The 22,013-nt window shown below is 36.0% G+C and overlaps 1 protein-coding gene across 2 annotated transcripts in view; it reads left to right on the top strand.

The window, feature by feature from the left end:
* Positions 1 to 4,858: 4,858 nt before the first annotated feature.
* The window catches only part of LOC145537068 (plastin-3-like), a 45,441-nt gene continuing 28,286 nt past the window's right edge, over positions 4,859 to 22,013 (top strand). For both annotated transcript variants that reach the window (XM_081567582.1, XM_081567583.1), the window contains exons 1-3: positions 4,859 to 4,943; positions 7,748 to 7,828; positions 17,982 to 18,145. In XM_081567582.1, the coding sequence (XP_081423708.1) occupies positions 7,756 to 7,828; positions 17,982 to 18,145 (237 nt within the window). In that variant the 5' untranslated portion in view covers positions 4,859 to 4,943; positions 7,748 to 7,755. The remainder of the gene's footprint in view (positions 4,944 to 7,747; positions 7,829 to 17,981; positions 18,146 to 22,013) is intronic.

Below are 22,013 nucleotides of genomic sequence, written 5' to 3'. Positions count from 1 at the left end.
TCAAAAATTGGTACATATGATCTGACAGTAAGATATTTAAAATTAGAGCTATCTGAAAGGATTCATGCTGGCTGTAATAGAAGAAAACAGACAGTTCTGTGAGAGTCCTGGGAAAAAGAATTTTTCCCTCAGGTGGGGATCATCCAAAGAGGCTTTCTCAAAGATTCTTTTGAAAAGTACCTGGGAGAGGAGATGCCCTGATTGGGGCAGAGGTTATCTTTACAGAGTGTGATTCCAGAGTGTGCAGTGCATGTAATGGGAAGAAACATTGGAAAGATAGACAGGTATCAATACAGAAAAGTGTGTAGGCTTCTTGGATGTTGTGCTGAGAAGTTGGGACTTGCTTTCATAGGTAATATACCTTAGATCTGCTCTTCAGGATGTTAGCAGCATAAAGATTACGTAGGAGGGAGATAGGACTGTAGATGGATAGACTAAAAGGTCTTTAGAAAAGCTAGACTTGAAGTGATAAAGGGCTATGATAATCCAAAAGGCTTAGTGATTTACCTCAATCTCCCTTTGTTTCTTGTGACCAAACTTCTTGAATTTGTAAACCTGGAGATTGAGGAAAGTTGAAAAGGAGACTGAATTTGACAGCAGAGGTGTTCGAAAAGGGGAGAAATAACATGACAGTAAGTTCAAATGTAGACACTTAGACTTTCCTGACTGGGATTTTCCTCTCTGACCTTCCTTCTCCCTTGGCCGGAAGGTCAAGTCCAGATTTTGAGTCTCAGCCTTCTAAATTAGACCCTGACCTTCTGCTCCAACTGTGTTTGTCACAAACCCTAGGCACAGTGCTCCAACCACACTATCTTTCTCTAGCACCAGGATATCCTCTTCTCTGTGCCTAGAGTGCCTTTACCAGTGATAATCTGTCTGAGGATGTCCTCCTTACATTTTAAGATTAAGTTCAAAAGTCACCTTCTCTGGAAAACTGAAGCCCATCACTGTCACCCCACCACTGAGTGACTAGCGTGATGACATTAATACTATGTCTTTATTTTCCATCTTTGTCCCCACTGAACAGTAAAGTCTTCGAGAGGAGACTCTGGATCCTTAGTCTCTATATATGCAGCACCCAGCACGGTGCCTACACACTAAACATTCACTTAAAGCTTGAATATAAATGAATAAGTTGGGTGAGTATGATAGACATTCAAGTTGAAATCTTCTCAAGTCGTTTGGAAACATGTCACTAGAGCTTGAGTAATCAGAGTGAGAGTGGGTGAGCTTTGACTCAGAGGGTTGCATGCCCATTTGACCTGGAGACTAGTGCTGTTGATTTACCGGCTAGGGAGGAGGCAGGGTGGCAGTTTCTGTTGGTACAGTTAGGTATGTGAAGTGTGGGTGTTCTGAAGCATTGCCTGTTTTGGATAGAGGAAGGTGACAAATACACAAATACAAATAATGTATTCTTGCATGTTTTATCCACCTTCTCTTCTTCATGATTTGAACTTATCAGCTTAACTGTGTGTGTGTGACCAAATCTCTGATTTTAAGTCATCAATCAGCCTCACTTTCCCAATTCTGTTTACCTGCTAGTGGCTGATGAATAGCCCCTGCTTTTATCTTTTAGTTCCTTTCAATTTCAAGAAAAAAATACAAAATTCATAATCAACTCTTGATTATCCATGGTTGATTTTCCCACTGTGTGTGCCCTGCTGCCTGAGCCGCGGTTGCTTGTGATTGACACAGATTAGTAAATTTAGTAAGCTGCATTCCTAAAGTGAATTGCTTTAGGGTATGAAAACAGGCATTCTCTCCCCACTCCCCACCCCTGCTGCCTCCACCCCCCATCAAATGCCTTTGAGAATTTGAGTCATTGTTTCAGGTAGTTAGTTGTAGGTACACCTTTCTCAACAAAGATTTGTATTCCGGGTTTAAGTATAGTTAAATGAGCCAGTGGAGTGGTTTCGTAATTGCTGTATTGTTAGTCAAACGCTGTAATTAGGGATGACTTCATAGGCATAAGATTCCTCTATGGGTGACGCCCTGAATTCAGACCCAGTTGTATACGATATCCTTTTATGACAAAACAAACAAACAAGGTTTTGTTTGCTTTTGTTTCATTCCCTTATTTTAAAATCTGTTTTCCTGTTTAAGGAGAGAGAAGGTTTGCTTTTTTCCTGCTGTTTGCCCTTTATAGAGAAGGCCAGCACTGGAGCTAGGGAGGAAAACAGAATTTGGGACAAAGTGCTCTGCAGATGACAGAATTCAGAAAAATGGAGAGACACTGGAAGCTTTTATTTTTGATTGGTATTTCATTTGGCTAAATTTAAATGGAGGGAAAATATATAAATATATTTCTTTCTTTCTTTTTTTTAATATCAGTGCCTGCTCTCTCTCTATATAAATAAAGTTCATTTTTTGTGGGAAGACAGACTGGGGAAAAGGACACATTTTAACATATTTCAACAGTCAGACTTTCTTTTTGCCTACCAATCACATACTGTGAAATTTTATTCAGCAATAATATTTACTTTTTACCTCTTCACCTTTCATTTTTCATTGCTCACAGAAAAAAAAATGCAAAGTAGGAAGAATGTGACAGTATTGACAAGCTGTTAACTATTTTTTAAGTGGTCCTGATATAAAGTAAAAATTGGATTAAAAAAAAAACCTCCTGGCCATTCTTCAAGTTGTGTTTAGAAACTGGCCTTATGCAGGAGCCAAATCGACTCATGGGTAAAAAGTGGCTGACAAATTTTCATTAGTCCCATCCTTCTTAAATTACTTTGACTTAAAGTCTTATAGTTTTTATATATGAAGGAGATCTATCATACTCTGCAGTTGATAATTATAGGGCAAAAGACATAACTTTTCATATATTTTATTTAAAAGGTTCTTAGTAGAACTCATGCCTTATATTTATACATAGCCTCTTAATTACTTAGGCATTGATTTTTTTCTCTTTTTCTTTCATTAAGGATTTGAAGTTGCTGTATAATGCTTTATGGTTTATAGTGTGCCCTCACATGCCATCTTTAATCTTCATCAGAACCCTAGGGAAGTAGTTATTACGGCTGTTTTCAAAGGAGGAAACTGAAGCTTAGAAAGATTAAACTCACTCACTCATAGACACACTGCTAGCAGGTCGCAGAGCCGGGACACTGATTGATCTCTTCTGATTCCACATCTCTCAGTCTTCCTGTGTTAACATACTACATCCTTGGGTGGGGAACAAGTTTGCTGCAAGTATTCAGGATTCAATCAAGGTGTTTATGGGGCAATAATCTGTTTTGCTCCCTAAACCCCAATCTGAGATGTTTTACTTATTTTGAGAGAAAGAGTACAATGAATGCCCTATAAAGAGGGTAGAGCTTTCAGTAATTTTAATTTGTACAGTTTCTAAAAATCTGATGTTCCTGGCAGTCTTCCCTAAATTGTTTAAATGTGGTATTTTCCTCCAGGATAGTAAGTACTTAATTGCTTGATTCCATCAAGTACCCGTAAGTAATCTTAAGGACAAACCTTTTTTTATTCATAGTGGGAAAAAAATCTGCATTAAATAGCTAATTTAAATATTATGATTTTTGTCAACTGAGATGTATATTGTGAGGCTTTTAAACTTTACATTGGATTTCTTGTTTTAGTTCAGGTGCTTCAGGGTAGCATTTATTTATTTACTTTCAAATAATTATAAATAAACAAATGGAGTTTATTTAAGTGGGAGACTCCTAAATTAAACTATGTTGTTATCCTGAGCTAAACAAATATTCTTTGGGTAATACATGCGTGTTACAGTTCTTTTAATTCTTAGTTGTGCCTCTTCTTGTCTCCTGTAGCTGAAAAATCTGAGCTATCAGTATAAAAGGGGTCACTTTAGGCTTTCATGATGGTATTTAGACAGGAATAAGAAATTAGGAAACTTGAAAGTGTATTTTGGCGTTTTTTTTTAATGATGCATTTTATTAATTTTTTTAAGTAAACGTGTGCCTTGGAATCATTTCTATGAGATGTATGTATTTCCTAATTTTTCAGGATGAACAAAAGTGCTCCTTTCCTGGCCTGCTTGAGATGAAATTAATAATCCTTAAAGTCTTCAGAGTCTTTGCCCCATCTCTACCTTTTATTACAACCGCTAGTTCACTTTGTGTCAAATTATAATTATCTACATCTTTGTCTTCCCCAGATTGTAAATTCTTTGAGGGTAGGAACTAGACATGTAACAGAGGCCTGGGTAAAATTGTGTGAGGATAGAAGTGCATATGTGTTGAGGGTATAAAGAAGAGGGAAGAGATTTCTACCCCGTTAGCCCTGCTGCCTGCAAAGGGGAGAACTGGGAGAGAAGGTTTGATTCAGAACCCACTGGTTAGTGGTTAGCCGAAATGAAAGGTGCTGCAGGTTGGGATTTGGGGTGGGTATGAGCTGGGTGGGAGGTAAATGTCCAGAACCACTTTTTCCTAATTTTCTCTTTTATAGAAGTGATATAACAGTATAAGAATAATATATTCTTTAAAAAAAAAACAACTATATTTTAGATTATTATTGACTCGTAAATTGCCCAAACTAGATGGAAACTTTAGAAATAAAGGAGAGGCCACGTGTTTTCAATTTTCTGAGACAGTCTCACTTTAAACTTTCTGTGCCACTGTTCTGTGTGATGTCATTACTAGAGAGGGGCAATTATTTCACATTGAAAATATGATTACTTACAATATGTGTAAAGAAAATTAGAGTGAAACCTGTAGAGTATTTTGGTAATCAGAAGTGTTGACCATCATATTAGTAAAGTATAGAATATTTTAAAAAGTACCATCAGCAGGTTGCAGGCTAACTTAGGCAAAATCATTTCTTACTCTCCGTCTTGAAAATGACTGCCTTCGTATCCAATTGAAGATATTTCTTTACCCTATAGATCCTGAGACTGCTCTGAAAGGTGTTTTTCATACAGCTTATCTACTGAGAAGTTGTCCATCTTTAGTGACATTTTAACACTAGAGGTAAGAAAAGTTTTATGAACATACAAGTTTTTGAAAAGTCTGCTTTTATTTAATTTTTTAAAAATATGAGTCATTATAAATGTGTGTTGTATTAGGGTGGAAATATAGCGAATAGTATCATATGGTCATTTTAAATCTTTGCAGGGATTTGAGAAACCTGAGTTTGAATTCTAGATCCTTGGTCTCCCTGAGCCTAGGTTATCTAATAAGAAAAAATGGAGTAAGAATATTTACCTTAAAAGGCTGTTATGAGGGTTCATAGAATTAGTAGGAATATGAATTTATGAAAGTACTGTTTTGTTGAGTCCCTTACTACATGACTGGGACTGTGGTTAGTTCTAGAAGTGACAATGATGGGTGTGCAAAAGACAGATGTGGTCCCCTCTCTTTTGAGCTCTTCTGTATTAAATATTAGGCATCACGGCAAACAGAAGAGTTGTCAAGTAATTTTTTAACTTTTAATAAAAATGTTTAAAAGATAAATATGAGATCTCAAATTTGCTTTTCATATAGTTTTTGAACTTTAACAGGTAACACATTTAGGACAGTGAAACTATCCTATATGATACTATAATGGTGTCCGTTTTGTATATACAAAATGCATAGTATGTACAACACCAAGAGTGAGCCTAATGTAAACTGTTGACTTAGGTGACAATGATGTGTCAAAGAAGGTTCATCAATTGTAACGAATGTATCCCTGATGAAGGATGTTCATAATGAGGGAGGCTGTGAGAGTGTTAGGGCAGGGGTATATGGAAACTAAATTCTCTGCTTTTTGCTCAGTTCTGTTAAAAAGGAAATTTCTTTAAAAAGATGGTGTATGTGAAAGTCGCTCAGTCATGTCCACCTCTTTGCGACCCCATGGACTGTAGCTTACCAGGCTCATGTGTCCGTGGAATTCTCTGGGCGAGAATACTGGAGTGGGTTGTCATTTCCTTCTCCAGGAGTTAAAAAGATTAAATGAGAAAAAAAAAAAAAAGAAAAAGACAACAAATAATCATGTGCATTTCCTTCTGTCTAAAAGTTAATAGGTTTGTATGTGGGGATTTTCCATTGTAGTACAGACCTCCTTTCTCTATTGCAGGAATCAGTCAAGATTTTCTGTAAAGGTACCCTCATATATACTGTATGCCAAGAGGCAAAATAAGAATATTATATTATTAATGTCAAGGATTTAAATGTTGTTTCCACAAATTTTTACTGACAAAATTCAAAAAATAATAAGTATTTGAGTACTTTTTTTGGTACTACAACTGTACTGATGAGAAAAATGGAATTCTTTTGTTATTTTTCTGGGATAACATTTCATTTTATTGAAGTTCAAACATTTGACAGCAGATGTTTATCTGAAAAAAACCTTACTTAGCTTGGGGCCATACAGAAATAAGCAGTGGTCCAGATTGGGCCCATAGGCCATAGTTTGCCAAGACCTGTTTGTTGATTAAATAGGTAAAATAGGGGCAAATCAGAAAGAGTATAAGCTCAAATAATATTAAAAAGTTGTGTACACAAAGATGTGTTGATAAGCATGCTCTTGTGTGTGTTTCTGTATCACAACCAAAAATAATTTGTTTTAGTTGATTCATTCTTTAATGGGGATGATTGGTAGCTGTCGTATGCTCCTATATGAACATAAGGTTTTCCACAGTGAATGACTTTTAAATGACTTAAGGGGAAAAAATGGTAACTATGTGAGATGATAGATGTGTTAACTTACCTTATTGTGGTTAAGTTACTATATTTTCACAATATATGTATATATCAAGTTGTTATGGTGTAGAGCTTAAACTTAACACAATATTATGTCACGTATCTCAATAAAGATGGAAAAAATAGAACTAGCCAGTAAGATAGATAGATGCCAATTGAAAAAGTTATTTTTTAAACATTTATTTATTTATTGGCCATGCCATGCAGCATACAGGATCTTAGTTCCCCCTCCAGGGATTGAACCGGTGCCCTTTGCAGTGGAAGCACAGAGACCTAACCACTGGACCACCAGGGAAGTCCTAAAAAAGTTATATTTTACATGAATCTTTAGTCACATAATGTTGACTTAGTTTTGGCTCATATAACTAAGAATCTATCATTGCTTGCTACCTTGCCCCTTCTTTACATTCTTTGAATGCAGTGTAAGACTTTGTCCTTGAAAGGACGATTGAGAAGTATTTTTGTCTGAGGAGCTTTTGACCAATGATAATTTCTCATTTGTTTTCTTCATTATGGCTATAGCTAGAAATATGGGAACCTATGCAGATAGTTCTAGTAGTTTGCATTTCTGTCTAAATTATCCCTAAAATGAGAGTTTACAGGATTGCTTATAATATATTCATCACAAATTTTTTGTCTTAAAATTTTTTTTCTTCCAGTTTGATAGATACAGTTGACATACAGCATTTGTAGAAGTTGAAGAGGAACAGCAAAATAATTTATATACATCATGAAAGGATTATCACAATAAATTTAGTAAACATGCATTATCTCATATAGATACAAAATAAAAGAAAAAAATGTTTTTCCTTTTGATGAGAACTCTTAGGATTAGCTCTCTTAACAAATTTCACATTATAATTATCATGTTGTACATTACATCCTTAGTACTTACTTATAACTGGGAGTTTATACCTTTTGACTGCCTTCATCCAATTCCCTATCCTCTGGTAACCCCCTACATCTTGTAACCACCAATCTCATCTCTTTTTCTGTCAGTTTGTTTTTGAAGTATAATTGACCCACAACACTGTTAGTTCTTGTTATCTATGACTGTTTTCAAGTCTTAAACCTTTTTGGTTTCTCTTTAGATCTTTAAATGGATGAGATGGCTACCACTCAGATTTCCAAAGATGAGCTTGATGAACTCAAAGAGGCCTTTGCAAAAGTTGGTGAGTTGTTTTCTTGTAGGGTAACTATGGTAAAGCAATGTTTATTTGGCACTAATCAAAGTTATTTCTCTGAAAAATTATGTGAATGGTTAATCAGGAAACTAGTTAAAATCAATGGAATAAAGTTCTAGAAGCCACACTTTAAACTGTGTCATTGCTAATTATAGCTAGTATCTAATATGGTGAAAGGTTTTTAGTCCAGGGTCCCAGTCTTTACCTGGGGGCTGCTGTGGCTCCTGAAATTTGTAGACATATTTTGTTTTACCATATTTTTCTGAGGAGAGGATTTGAAGCTTTCACTATATTCTCAAAGAGCCAACTGACCCCCCAAAATGTTAAGAACCGTTAGATGATGTTGCGTGTGTGTGTGTGTGTGTGCGCGCGCGCACATGCGCACGTGTGCGTGAGCATGCTCAGTCATTCAATCGTGTCTGACTCTTTGCAACCCCATGGACTATAGCCCACCAGGCTCCTCTGCCCATGTAATTTTCCAGGCAAGAATACTGGTGTGGATTGTCATTTCCTACTCCAAGTGATCTTCCTGACCCACCTGGGAAGCCCAGATGATAGTTTACTTTTAATTAACATGGCTTTACTGCCTTTTTCTTGGATGTATTGTGCCTTTGGATGATGCACACTGTTCTACCTTCTTGAATCAGCATATGTATAAGATGGGAAGGATTAGCATACCATTTGGCTTACCTTTAACATCATATAACATGTCTTCAAATTTAGCAGCTATGGAAGCAATTTATAGTATTTACATTCCATTATTTCAGTGCTCAAGTCAGTGAAGATAATGAGAAAACAGGGTAAGACCTGATTATTGATGTGTGTACTCAACAGGTGCTTTCAGAGGGAGAGTATTACTGTTTGGTATCTTCTTGACTAAAGGGTATGAAGTCAAATCATAATGATTTGTTATTTAAACCAGAATCTACTCTTTGACCTGTGTTGGAAACCCCATTAGTGAAAAGTGAGGAAATACACATCTCTTGTTGTTCAGTCACTCGGTCATGTCCGACTCTTTGTGACCCCATGGACTGCATCACGCCAGGCTTCCTTGTCCTTCACTAACTCCTGGAATGTGCTCAAACTCATGTCCATTGAATCGGTGATGCCATCCAACCATCTCATCCTCTGTCACCCCCTTCTCCTCTTGCCTTCAATCTTTCCCAGCATCACGGCCTTTCCAATGAGTCAGCTCTTTGCATCAGGTGGCCAAAGTATTGAAGCTTCAACTTCAGCATCAGTCCTTCCAATGAATAGTCCTAATTTCCTTTAGGACCGACTGGTTTGATCTCCTTGCTATATTCCCATATATTTGTGAGTATGTTCTATGAAGGCATTTGGTAACAACAACATGCCTTGGGAAAGGTAATGACAGCCCCCACCCTGCCCCAACAGCCAGAGTGACTATTCATAATCCCATCAGAATTCTAACTAGGGAAAAATAGTCCTGAGTCTTTAACATGACTACGTATGTGTATGAAAAAAAAGACAGTTAACTTGCCATAGATACCACTTACTGGACTACTCAATGTACTACTCAGTTTAATATTAGATTGATTATGGAAAACAGAAGGTGGTTTCTTGGCTACAAGACTGTTTAAATCACATTATTCTGTAGAAATTGTTTTTTTTTTTAATCATTGTTTCCTTTGAGCTTATTGGAGAAGGAAATGGCAACCCACTCCAGTATTCTTGCCTGGAGAATCCCAGGAATGGGGGAGCCTGGTGGGCTGCCATCTATGGGGTCGCACAGAGTCAGACACGACTGAAGAGACTTGGCAGCAGCAGCAGCCTTTGAACTTTCTGTTTTATTTTTATTCATCTTCAGTGTTGGGGACAGCCTATTTTTGGGGGGGTTATACATTTTATTTTTTGAATTTATTTTTAATTGGAGGATAATTGCTTTTCAGTGTTGTATTGGTTTCCGCCTAATTTGTTTTCTTACTGTTTGAATTTTAGTGTGGGTACCTTATTATTGCTATTACTTACTCTTCCAAGGCCTCACCTCCTCAAATCAATGTTTATTATTGAATAAAGGCTTTGTCCTCATGTGCAGAGTCTTAGAAATATCTGTGTGAAATATTCTTAAAAAATTAAAGTTAATGCAAATATTATTTACCTGATGGCACTGTAATAGTTTTGTCAGTAAAAGAGCTTAAATGCTCTTTTAAAGCTGAATGATATAAAAAGGGTTGACCAATTATCTCCAAGGAGGAAATGGGGCTAAATTAGGCTAATGAGGGATCAATTAGAACTTGGACTGCAAGAAAGGGTCATTGTGGAACTACTGTCTTACTTTAAATCATATATCTTGAAAGGTTTAGGGTAGGCAAAGACCTTCTCAAAGCTGAGAGATTGGACCATGAGTCTTATTGAAGTCCTACCAGGCATATATTCCTGTGATATGGAGACTCTTATCACTCTGTATGCTATAAGCAGGAATTCTGGAGTCCAAAATTTCTACCAGTTCCACATAGTATTCTTTGTATTCCCCCTCAGTATCTAGCTCACTGTTGTACACGTTTAGTTTTCAATACATAAATAATTGAATTCTAAGGAATTATACATAGTCTTTTCATGTACTAGGACTTTGTCTTTATCACAAAGGGTCTTTGTTATGAAGATTTTCATCATGGCAGAATTTACTGCTGAAGGCTTTGGCCATTACAGTGTAACACATAAAATTTGTATTTTCCAGCATATTAAAAGCTGTGTATAGTCTTTCAGAAAAGTGTTTAAAGACCCAGCTGAATCTAGATTTTCCTTTAAAATCTTTGTAGTTTTTAGTTCTTATTTACAGAGCCCTTAGGCAACTATCAAAGGTATTATGGAAATCCCTTTTTTTTCCCTTCATTCAGGAAAACTTGATTTTAAAAACAAGCTCCATAACTTATTTTCCTGACAAGGACAATTCTTTCTTATGGGGAGGTAAGGGCGGACTACTTTATCTCAGTTCAATTGTGACAAAATATGGAAATCATTGTATGATTTTCCCCATCTATTAACAATAATAGCCTTGATTATCTCTTTAGAAATTCAGCAAAATCATAGTGTATGGAGAAAATCTCTGTAATTACCACTAATCATGGGTTTTGTTCAATCAATTAATAGTGCTTTAAAATTCTCTTTACTAGCAATAAAAATCGAGTACTAAGATTTAAAGTTCTCCTTTCATTCACTTTCTGCACCTGCTTAATGTTAAGTTCCAAGCAGTATATTTTCATTTAATTATTTTCATTTTCTCAATATTTGTTTCCAGTATTTCTCGTTGGGATAGCAGAAGCCTTGGCTCTCATTTTTTCTTACATCATGATGTTTCTGTTTTAATTTAAATGCTGCAAGGCTGCATGAATTCATTCTAAAGAAGAATATATAAAGCTTTTCGGAACACTTAGGAAGTAAATATTTTACCAAGTAGAAAATGTCTTTTACATTCTGAAACTTTAATCTTGTTAGGGAAGCTAGAGGTCATTTGAATGATTACTTGTCATAAAGGTAAATTCATATAATGTAGAACTGCTCAGACCGGCTTTAGTCCTGCAAACACTTAATCTGACTTTTTTCTCTCCTAAGCAGTAGCCACTCTGCTTTAAAAAACAAAACAAAACAGGAATTCTACACTTTTGAAATTAAAGAATAATGGGGTTTCATAAGTGACTAGGAATAGTGTGGGTATATTCCTTTGAGGATGCCCACCAAACTAAGCCAAAATTTTTTGGTTATGGTGATTGTAGCTATACCAGATTTTCTCATCTCAGGAAGTTAAGTGATTTCATGTTACTTGATATTCTCTAGTATATAAAAACCACATCCAGATGATGTGACAAAAAGTACAGTGGTTTCATTTAATTTACTTTTAGCATTCAATAAAATGACACCAGTGCATATTTGTTTAATTATGGCTTAAAAAATAAAAACTACAGCCCAACCAAAAAAAATAAAGAAATAGACCAGTGCTCTTTCACTGTGCTGTCTGGTTAATTATCGATGGAATATTGGAAATTAAGGTCTCAAGATAGTCTGAAAGCTGTGTTTTGACTGTGTGGAAGATAGGTGCACAGATTATAGGTGTGTTGGGTAAGAGCAGGAGCATACATGTATGTGAGAATGTGCGTGTGTGTGTATTTTTTAAGTGGGGAAGTGGCAGCAGGTGGGAAGTCATGGCCAATTTTGAGTTGGAAAACAGTTGATAGACAACATTTTTGATTGCCTGGTCTCCAGCCCTCTAATCTTGTCCAGCCTTCAGCTGTACTTGACTTCCACCTTTGGGGATCCACCATTAGGATGAACTCTTCGGTAGCAACCTCTATTCTACTGTTAGCTGGGACTCATTAAACTGCCTCTTATATGTATTTGCTGGAGTGAGCTACCTCAAAAGATATAAGCTGTGAAAGGCAAAATCCGTGTTTATCTAAGCATCTGGAGATGTTTAGCATCTCCCTTTTCTAAAGTTTTAATGCCTGATGAAAGCTCAACTTTATTGCTTAGATCTGAGGATGGAATATAATCCAAATTCTTCTGTGCAAGTTTCTTGGCTGAGTCTTTTAAATTAATATGTTGTGTGCTTTCACAGGCGGTCAGGATCGTGTGTGTGTGTATAAACCCATTATTGCTAGATACATAGATTCCTTTTGTCATTTTTTAATGCAAAAATTTGTGGTGTTTATCAGTTAAACTAAATGGAACTTTTAAACACAGCATTTTGTAAAGGATGTGCATCTGTACTTGATTGGTTTTCTTCTTTAAGTCCTAATGAGCACTGTCCGCAGTGGGTTAGTAAAGAAGTTGCATATGTATTGCAGATGAGAACACACACATATGACCTGTTTATAAAGAAAGACACGAGATTTAGACAGAATCAAGGCTGGATAAAGCAACACACACACACACACAACCTAAGAGTCAAGGGAAACCCAGGTTTTTCTCACTGTCAGATTTATAAGACAAAGTAGCACCCCAAAAGATGCATTTGAAGTGACAGATTACACCACATTCCACCTGGACATGGGCAGTGTAAAACAGCAGCTAAAATCAAAACCACTTGAATTCTGGCTCAGCTTTCTCCAGACAAGTACTGAAAATAGCTTAAATAACAGGATGCAAGGGGAGGGAAAACATTTCCTTTTAAGGATATGCATTCTTGGTGTGATTCAAACTTCTGCAGGAACATGGCTGTATAATGAGTTTATTTACTTTAAGGTTACTTGGGGGGAGGGTTTGGGGAGAGTACTGGCATCTAAAATAATACTTGTTAAGAGCATAATAAGGTTTTGTGTTTTTTTTAAGTGCAGATGTGAATCTACACGTGTCATCATAGACAGACAGACAGACAGAATCTGTTGTTAAAAACATTTAATTCCTTTCTGATGAATTCAGCAGCCAGTATGAAAGACACAGGCCTCTCTGGTACACCCTTGGGAGCATCTTTGTGTGTTTTTTTAAGTATAGCAATTTCTTTAAAAATAGAACACTTGATCCATTTCTTGAAATTTAGCTCTCGACTCTATGCGGGAACTTTGTTCAGTAGTTAGGTGGAGTTTCTTCTCCCCTCCCCTCCCCAGCCTGTCAGTGTCTACCCATGCTGACCATATTTTCTGAACTGAAAAGTTGAGACCCGTGCTTGTAGAAACATTGAAAATTCTCTAAATAATATAGGCTGTATGATAATGTCTACGTTATCGGGTGGTCAAAAATAGGATGCTGGAACAGAAGAGTTTTCGAAATGCAAAACTTGTTCCACCCCCATGCCAATGGGTAGTTAATGAAGAAGGGGCAAATGAGCCAGAAAGGGCCTCCAGAATATTGACAGCTTTAATGCGAAAATAAAGAACTACCATCATGCCAGGAGGTTGTGATTTCCAGTTGTTAAAACTGTTTTGTGTGTGTGTGTTGGCTGGAGATTGGGAATAAAATTAGCCTAAAACTCTTTTAAAGTAATTGCACCCTGTTTTGTCTTTCAAGTACTTTAGCAGCTGGGAGATTTTCTAAAATTAATTTCAAGCTGCTTTTTAAGGCTCCCTCTGCCTTCTTATTGAAATTAAAATTGTTTTCTTCAAAAGGTATGATTTAGAGACAGAAAGCCTTGCAGTAATTTACTAGTACTAACACTAAAATGCCTTTGATCTCAGGAGGTAGTACAAGCTTGCTCTGCTTTTAAAATATGGAGAAACAGTAGGTAAAATTTTACAAATATGTAGAAGAAGATGACGCATGGTCAACTATTCTTTTCCCATATCAGGAAAGATACAGGAGAGAGATTCCAAGTAACTCCAGATTTTTATAAGGATTTTGAAGCCACAGTTTCAAGTAAAAAGCAGACGTTCTGTCTGATTAATTCTGTATCTTTGGTGTCTAGCCCTGTGCCTGCCACAGAGTAAGGACTCGATTTGCTCTAGAGGTTGATTCATGCTATGCAAGTGCACAGTTTTTCTTAATAAAGTCGAAGCAGGTTTCTACATTTAGAATGAGAGAGAGGTCCTGACCTGACAGCCATCATTGGTAGTCTACTTGGATACTCCTTGGTGGGTGTGTTCACTTAGAAAACCAAATTACAGATCTGAAGGCTGCTGGATGGGGACAGAATTAGAACAAAGGGAATGAGATTGAATGCTATTTAAGGGATATTTCTGTTCTCAGGGTTTCCTGACGGAGTGCCATTCAGTCTATCAGTGCTATTTCTTCATTTTTTGCTCATTGTTGTTTGCTTATTTATGTTTTTAAAATGCTCATTAGATTAGAGCATTATTTTCCTGGTTTAATACTTGAGGATCCTAATAAGAACCTACAGTGTATGCTACTCAATATTCTGTAATCACTTACATGGGAATAGAATCTAAAAAAGAGTAGGTATATGTATATATATATATATATATATAAAACTGATTCACTTTGCTGTACAGCAGAAACCAACAACATTGTAAATCAAGTATACTCCAATAAAAATTAATTTAAAAATACTTCAGGATCAATGGTTCTACAAAAATAATTTTTTCCCTCTGCTTATTCTATGCAAGGTACTGTGCTACATACTGGGGTTGGAGAAAGATTTAGGAGAATCTTTATCAAGAGATTTTTACAATCTCGTAAGATTGTCAGGTAATGACAAATTCATATTCCTCCAGACCCCCTTTAAAACATTTCTGTCCATTGCTGAAAGCATCTGTTATTACTTCTCTTACTTCAAAATGGTATTTCCACATGTGGTTATTTTATGCTAGTTATATTTTAGGGTGGCTATTTCCTGGCATCTTTTAATCACATCAGTGAGCTTCTAATTAATGCTCAAGAGAGGTTATTTCAGAGAGGGTGCACACAAGTGATAGTTCCCCCATTGCCTGCACCTCTCTTCTACCTAAAGCAAAGAAACTGCCAGACAGACTAGACTCAGTGCCTTTGTCAGTTTCATGTAGCTTTGAATTCATTATAGTTCTCCAGCATAATAAATACAAAAATAAACATCTCTGCCTTCCACTTCTATTATATCACTGAGAATACAAAAAGAACAGCATGCTAGGTCTAAGATGGAGTAAGTAACACAATTAAATTATGTTCTGGTATGTCACTTCAGAAGTCAGAGGAAAGTCAGAGCATGTTTTAAAATATCTTTCTATCAGAAATTGCTAGCGTGGACAGAGTTTCGATAGTCAAAAGGAATATGCCGTCTCCTTCTCTATAGATATAATAAAATGAAGGAATATGGTGGTTGGATACTGAGGTTTAATAATGGTCAGAATGCTCTTACTCTATATTTGTTTTTCATGTGTATGATGGTTTTTTATCTCCAGTTTTTAGAGCTAAAAGGGGATCTTAGAGATCATTTGATCTCTAAGATCAAATGAAGCCCTCCTTTTACAGATGAGAAAACTATGATCTGGAGAGATGACTTGGGAAAATTAAATGTAGTTAGAGCCTGTGTCACATTACTCCCTCTTGTTGTGTATGCTGTGTATCTTTCACTTTGTCACACTCCCTAGAACTGAGTTGTCTTTTCGCTTTTTTAAAAAAATGGGAGAAACAGATTGGTATGTGCATGGGGAAAGGTGTATTTAAACCCAAGAATTTCATTCATCAGAAGTTGCTAAAATCCTACCACAGTGCTATGTGGATTACTTTGTCCTTTTTAGCAACTGCAGATGTCGTTGCTGGATTAATTTCTGCATATAAACACTTACTAATAAAGTGTTTGATGTATGGCCTTTTATACATTCAAAGCAAAAATAGTGAAGATGTGCCCTAAGGGGAATCAAGTACTTTACCTTGAAGGAACTATTAGTGATTTTCAGAAGTGTTGGGTACTTTAGTGATGATGCTTTAAAAGTATGATTATTTTAATTGATAGATTTAAAATATGGTAATCTATGCTTAAGAATATTTGACTCTAGAATCATATACTTCATTAAAACTAAACATAACAATTTCATCAGCTTTCAGTTTATTAGGGAAATGGTTTCATACAGGGGATTTAATATTTTAATAATTGGCCCACACTGGCTAATATCAATTTTGCTTCGATCATACTTAGAAGAAAATCCAGAGTGTGTACCATGGCCTATAAGAGCTTCCATGATCAGTTCCCTGACCTCCTCTCTCATTTTCTCCTTTGCTCACCCTGCTCAAGTCATACTGGATCTTTGCTGTCCCCGAAACATGTCAGGCACACTTCCACATCACAGACTGCATTTGCTCTTTCCTCTACCTAAAATCCACCCCCCACAGATAGCCACATGATTCACTTTCTTACCTCACGTAAGTCTTCATTCAAATATTACCTCATCAAAGTGGCCATCCTTGATGATTCTATCTAAATAGCACTCCCATCATCACCCATATCCCCCTGTCACTATAACCCAGGGTTCTTCAACGTCAGCATTATTGACAAGTTGAGCTGCACAATTCTGTGTTGCCGGATGGGAATGTGAGTGGGAGTCATATGCACTGGAGGATTTTTAGTAGCATTCCTGGCCTTTATGCACTGAATGTTCCATGGAGGGCAAAATAGCCCCTATTCTAACCCCTTACCCTCTTTATTTTTCTTCATAGCACTTATGCTATATGTTACTTGCTTATTAGTTGTCATGAGAAGGTGAGCTTTTGTCTAGCAAGACTGTGTTTCATTGGTTGCAGTATCTCCAATCTTAGGAATGGTATCTGGTGCAATTTTGTTTTATTTTTTGTTTTGGTACAGTTTTTAAGTAATATATCAAATAGATTAACTTCATAGTATATCTTCTTGAATGGTATTGGCATCATCTTGAGCCATTTCTCTATTCAGATTGTTTCCCTCTATTATAATTAAATTTATATATGAAAATCAGTGGAGGAGCTAAGCAATAAAAAGCATTTCTGAACATTTAAGTATATGAAATAGTTGGTGAAAGTCCAACTGTCTTTACTAAAAAATTACACCTCAGGACATTAGCCCTATTTTCCAATAAATTAACTTTTAGCAATTGATCAGTTTTTTTTCCATTTTTAATTGTTTCAGAATAAGCATTATCAGCACTTAGATACACTCTGTTAAAATTATGAAAGCACAAAAATTTTTTAATTATTTGTAGACTTCATTTAAACATTTGCATTACTTATGACTGCATTTATTTTTATGAACTCTGTATTTGTTTTGTATTAACATTTATTTACATTAACTCTTGAAAACATTGGCACTCAAGAAGATAGCATAATTTCAGGTGTTCTATATAATATAATTAGCATTAATCACAAACTGTTATCTTTGACAGAGAGGAGAATATGGATCATAAAACTCCTAGATAGCTACAGTAGGAATTGTTTTATACCATGGCAGTGTTTTATTGGTGTATAATCTATTCTGAAGTCCTGTCAACTTTATGATTTAATGATAATTTTATTAGACAACTATGCTTTCCTAATATTAGGGATGCTATTTTTAAGCTAAGCTACATATACAGTTCAAAATACAAGAAACATGATGTAAGCCATGCCCTTTCAGTTAAAATTTGCATTTCCCTTTCAAACCTCTTTAGGTAGCAAACAATAAGAAAGGATAATATTGTATTTAGCTGAGCTTATGAACTTTAAGCTTTAAGAACTGAGCCTAAAATGAAGAAAAATACTCTATAGGTTAACTTATTTCCTTTTTTGCTTGTTCTCCCTTATCAAAAAGACCTCAACAGCAATGGATTCATTTGTAACTATGAACTTCATGAGCTTTTCAAGGAAGCTAATATGCCATTACCTGGATATAAAGTGAGAGAAATTATTCAAAAACTCATGCTGGATGGTGACAGGAATAAAGATGGGAAGATAAGTTTTGACGAATTTGTTTATGTAAGTATGTGAAAACCTACCATTATTAGAAGTAATGATTGCTTCTTTGTCTTGTGGGGTCTTTTAGTAATAAGTCCTATTAAGTTCCTAAATATATCATAGTAGTACTGTTATAACTAATAAAATTTCTCTCATCTCACCCACTACATTTAGTTCATTCTTTTAGCCATTAGAATATCTTAACAAGAACTGAGAAAAAAACACTGACAGAATCAAAAATATAACACTCTGCTTACTGTGTAAGGTGAACAGTCTCCTTAGGGGGGCATTATTAAAGGACATTGTTCAGGTGTGAAATCACATCCTTGAAGTGCTCTTTCTATAGGTGAACAGCGTAGTCCCGAATGTTAATGATACACCCTGACTCACAGTCTTGGAAGCTTCCTGAGTTCAACTTTCTGATTAAAAACATGTTTGCTAATCTTGTGGTAGTAGTGTTTAACTGTACCATTTTCCCTAGGATGATGATTTTGATAATTAAAAGTTAGAAGCATATCTTTTTAATCCATTGGAAGAGGCAGTTAAAATTCTTGTTTTCTTCTCTAGTATCATCAAATACTCTTCAAGGTTAGGGGCTGATTTCTTAATTCTACCCCCAAGCACCTAGTGTTCTATACTCGGTGCTTAGCGAGTGTGTGCGTGGTACTCATTATTGAAATTTAATGCTTTTAGCTGCTAGCTAGTGGGGTCAAGATTTTTCTGGACATAGGACATTTCCCATCCATATTCACTGACAAAGTATTTGAGATAGATATTAAAGAATAGCTGTTTCCTCAATTAAGAACACTTTTAAGAGTTCATCATTTTTATTATTCATTTAAGACTGAGTTTGACTAGATCTTATTTGGCATTCCTTATGTGTATTACAGATAGTAATTAGTGCCTAATATTATCACAAACTTCCTAGCACTCCTATCTTTTCTAGGGTTCGTTTTTGCCCCAAGACACCTGAAATGATAACATATACTCCCATCAGTAACCACAGCTCAATACAGCAAGTGAAATTCTGATATATTTTCTCCTATTAGAATTAGCCCCTTTAGAACACCTGGAAAGTTCCAGAAGCAAATTGACTAAGTAATGATGTCTGCTGTTCTGATAGCATTTGTCTGGGGGCAGAGCAGGGAGGAAGGGAGCATTACTGTTTTAAAATGCACAATGGTCAGAATTATAATGCTATTATAGTTCTTGCCATCTTCTTTTGCAATACTGACTTCCTCCCCACCATTTTTTGTCTCCAGTTATTGCCAAAGCCTTTTGTTTTAAATCCTGTGTTCAATAGTAAGTTGCAGTTGACTTGCAATGTGAGCACTTGCATGTCCTCTGATGTATAACTTGGTCCTCTTGTAACTGCATGTTTAATTGTGAATTTAAAGCAGCTTAGAGTGGTGGTGAACTACGATTGCTTACTTTTGATATAGTTTGCTGCTCAGAATTTTTTAATCAACTAGAAAGAACAGACTTAAATAATCAAGATGTGCAGTGTGCCAGTATTTTTAAGGAGACGGTTATGAAACTGTCTTTGAGAAAAATCATCTTAGGGAAATATTTAATTTTGTACATTTTGAAATGTTGCTGATTCCACACAGCTGTTTGTGGCTGTGAATAACCTAGTATTTTCTTAAAAAGTGAATAATAGGCATCATAATTTTGGCATCACCCAGGACTTTTTTAAAAATAAAATACTAATGAGAACCTTGTTGGTTAAAATATATATATTTTAGAATTGGAAGAAATCAATATGTTTATACTCCTTCATTTCTCAAATTAAAAGAAAAAAAGCCTGGGTTTCTCAAAAAGGAAGTGACTTGCCTAACATTACACAGGGAACTAGTGGCTTTGTCAGTTACCCCTCTTTGTTCAAAAAATTGGAAAGGATGACAGTAAAATAACTCACCTGAAGTTTCAGAATGATACCACCATGACTGTACTGAAAGAAAGATGGGTGTGTGATTAACCAAGCGGACATCTGTCCACTCCCATCTGCCTTGTCATCAATGAAACCTCTTACAAATCATTAGACAAAATATGGTAGATCCTAGTTATCTGAGAAAAAGGAAGTGTTGCAGGAAGGGGGACCCCTTCCAGGGCCCAAAACTGGGCTCTTGTCTAACACTCGGAAATGAATTGTCTGAGGAGACACGTGCTGACAAAGCAAGAGATTTTATTGGGAAAGGGAACCCAGGTGAAGAGCAGTAGGGTAAGGGAACCCAGGAGGACAGCTCTGCCACTGGCTCAAAGTCTCAGGTTTTATGGTGATGGGATTAGTTTCCGGGTTGTTTTTAGCCAGTCATTCTGACTCAGAGTCCTTCCTGGTGGTGCATGCCTTGTTCAGCCAAGATGGATGCCAGAGAGGAGGATTCTGGGAAGGTGGTCAGACATGTGGTGTCTCCCTTTTGACCTTTTCTGAACTCTTCTGGTTGCTGGTGGCTTATTAGTTCCCTGTTCCTTACCAGGATCTCCTGTTGTAAAACAACTCATGCAAATGGTTATTATGGTGCCTGGCCAGGATGGGCCGTTTCAGTCAGTGTGCTTCCCCTAACAGAAGCACGTTATTCCTGTCAGGGATTAACATAAGGAAATAGAAATAAACATGTTCTTGCATGTTAGATTTTTGGTTTTTATTTAAATTGCTGCTTAAAAGGTATTAATTGCAAACCAGGCTACCAAGAAAATGTCTGTATGAATTTTGGAGAAGAATATATATATATATATATATGGCAGAAAAGAGTCCCTAAATTATATCTAAACTTCACACATTAAAATTAAATATATATTAACTGATCTTGTTTCTCTTGAGTATTTCAAAACTAAGTTACTAGATTTTTATACTTCTTAGATTGTAGTAAGGTATTTTCCTGCATCTATAAAAAGACCGGTATATCATAGAGATAAGTAACTTCATATAAGCAAAGTGCTTAAAATTGTACCTGGTATATAGCAAAAACTATAGAAGTGTTAGTTGTTGGTAGTTATTTCTATTTATTAAATGGGCAGTGTTCTCTTCCTATTATTACTAAGTTTAGGCCTACAACAGATTCCCAAAAAGTAAAAACTCAAACCTACTATATTGGAAACAAACCTCAAACGCTGGAAGCCAGTCATATTTTTTTGCAATTCTTTCTGAAATCTTTGCTTCTTAAACTCCTATGTCTCTGCATTGCTTTGGTTTGGCCACTAGTGTTGATCTAGGAAGGTGATGACACTTTTAAAAGGGATACAGGACATATATGTTCCATAAAAGAGACTGGAAAAATGTATAGAACCAGAGAGAGCAGTGTACACCAGGACTTTGTTCATACATGATAAAGCAAGTCCCTCCTCCTGGAGGGAAAACAGCATGAAACAGTGAGCTCGTTAGTATCACAACAGGCAGCTTTGAAAAGATTCATTGACAACTCTCCAGCACAGTAGTTGGCCTGGTGTTTTCTCTGATTTCAGAGATTCTTGTTAAGCCAAGGCTTATACTCAAACTGCCTTATCATCCACTGGAGAGATTTCTTTACTAGAAAAGAAAGTGTTCATTCTCACGTGGTGAATCCGCTGAACAAATACATAAATCTTCAGTCATCTCCTATCTTTTAACATTTGTTTAAAATCTAAAGAACAGAGGAAAATACTATGAAACTGCAAATTTGCACTCGGCTGGAAGAATTTATTTAAAGATATTTAGAAAAGCAAGGTCATGTAAATTTTGTAAGACAATTGAAAATGTAACTAATTTAATTGCATCTTTGCATTCAACATGTCATTCCCAAGCATCAAGGGTTTAAGTAGAGCTATGTAAGTAATAGAATATTGTAAAGCAGAGATTCTTTTTTTAAATGATTATTATTTATATTACTCCTCTTTTGCATGATGTACACAA

Source organism: Giraffa tippelskirchi, chromosome X, assembly GCF_054371585.1.
Source record: "Giraffa tippelskirchi isolate mGirTip1 chromosome X, T2T-mGirTip1v1.2.pri, whole genome shotgun sequence".
NCBI classification, from domain to species: domain Eukaryota; kingdom Metazoa; phylum Chordata; class Mammalia; order Artiodactyla; family Giraffidae; genus Giraffa; species Giraffa tippelskirchi.
Note: the sequence above shows the minus strand (reverse complement) of the source record. Positions and strands in the feature narration are given on the sequence as shown.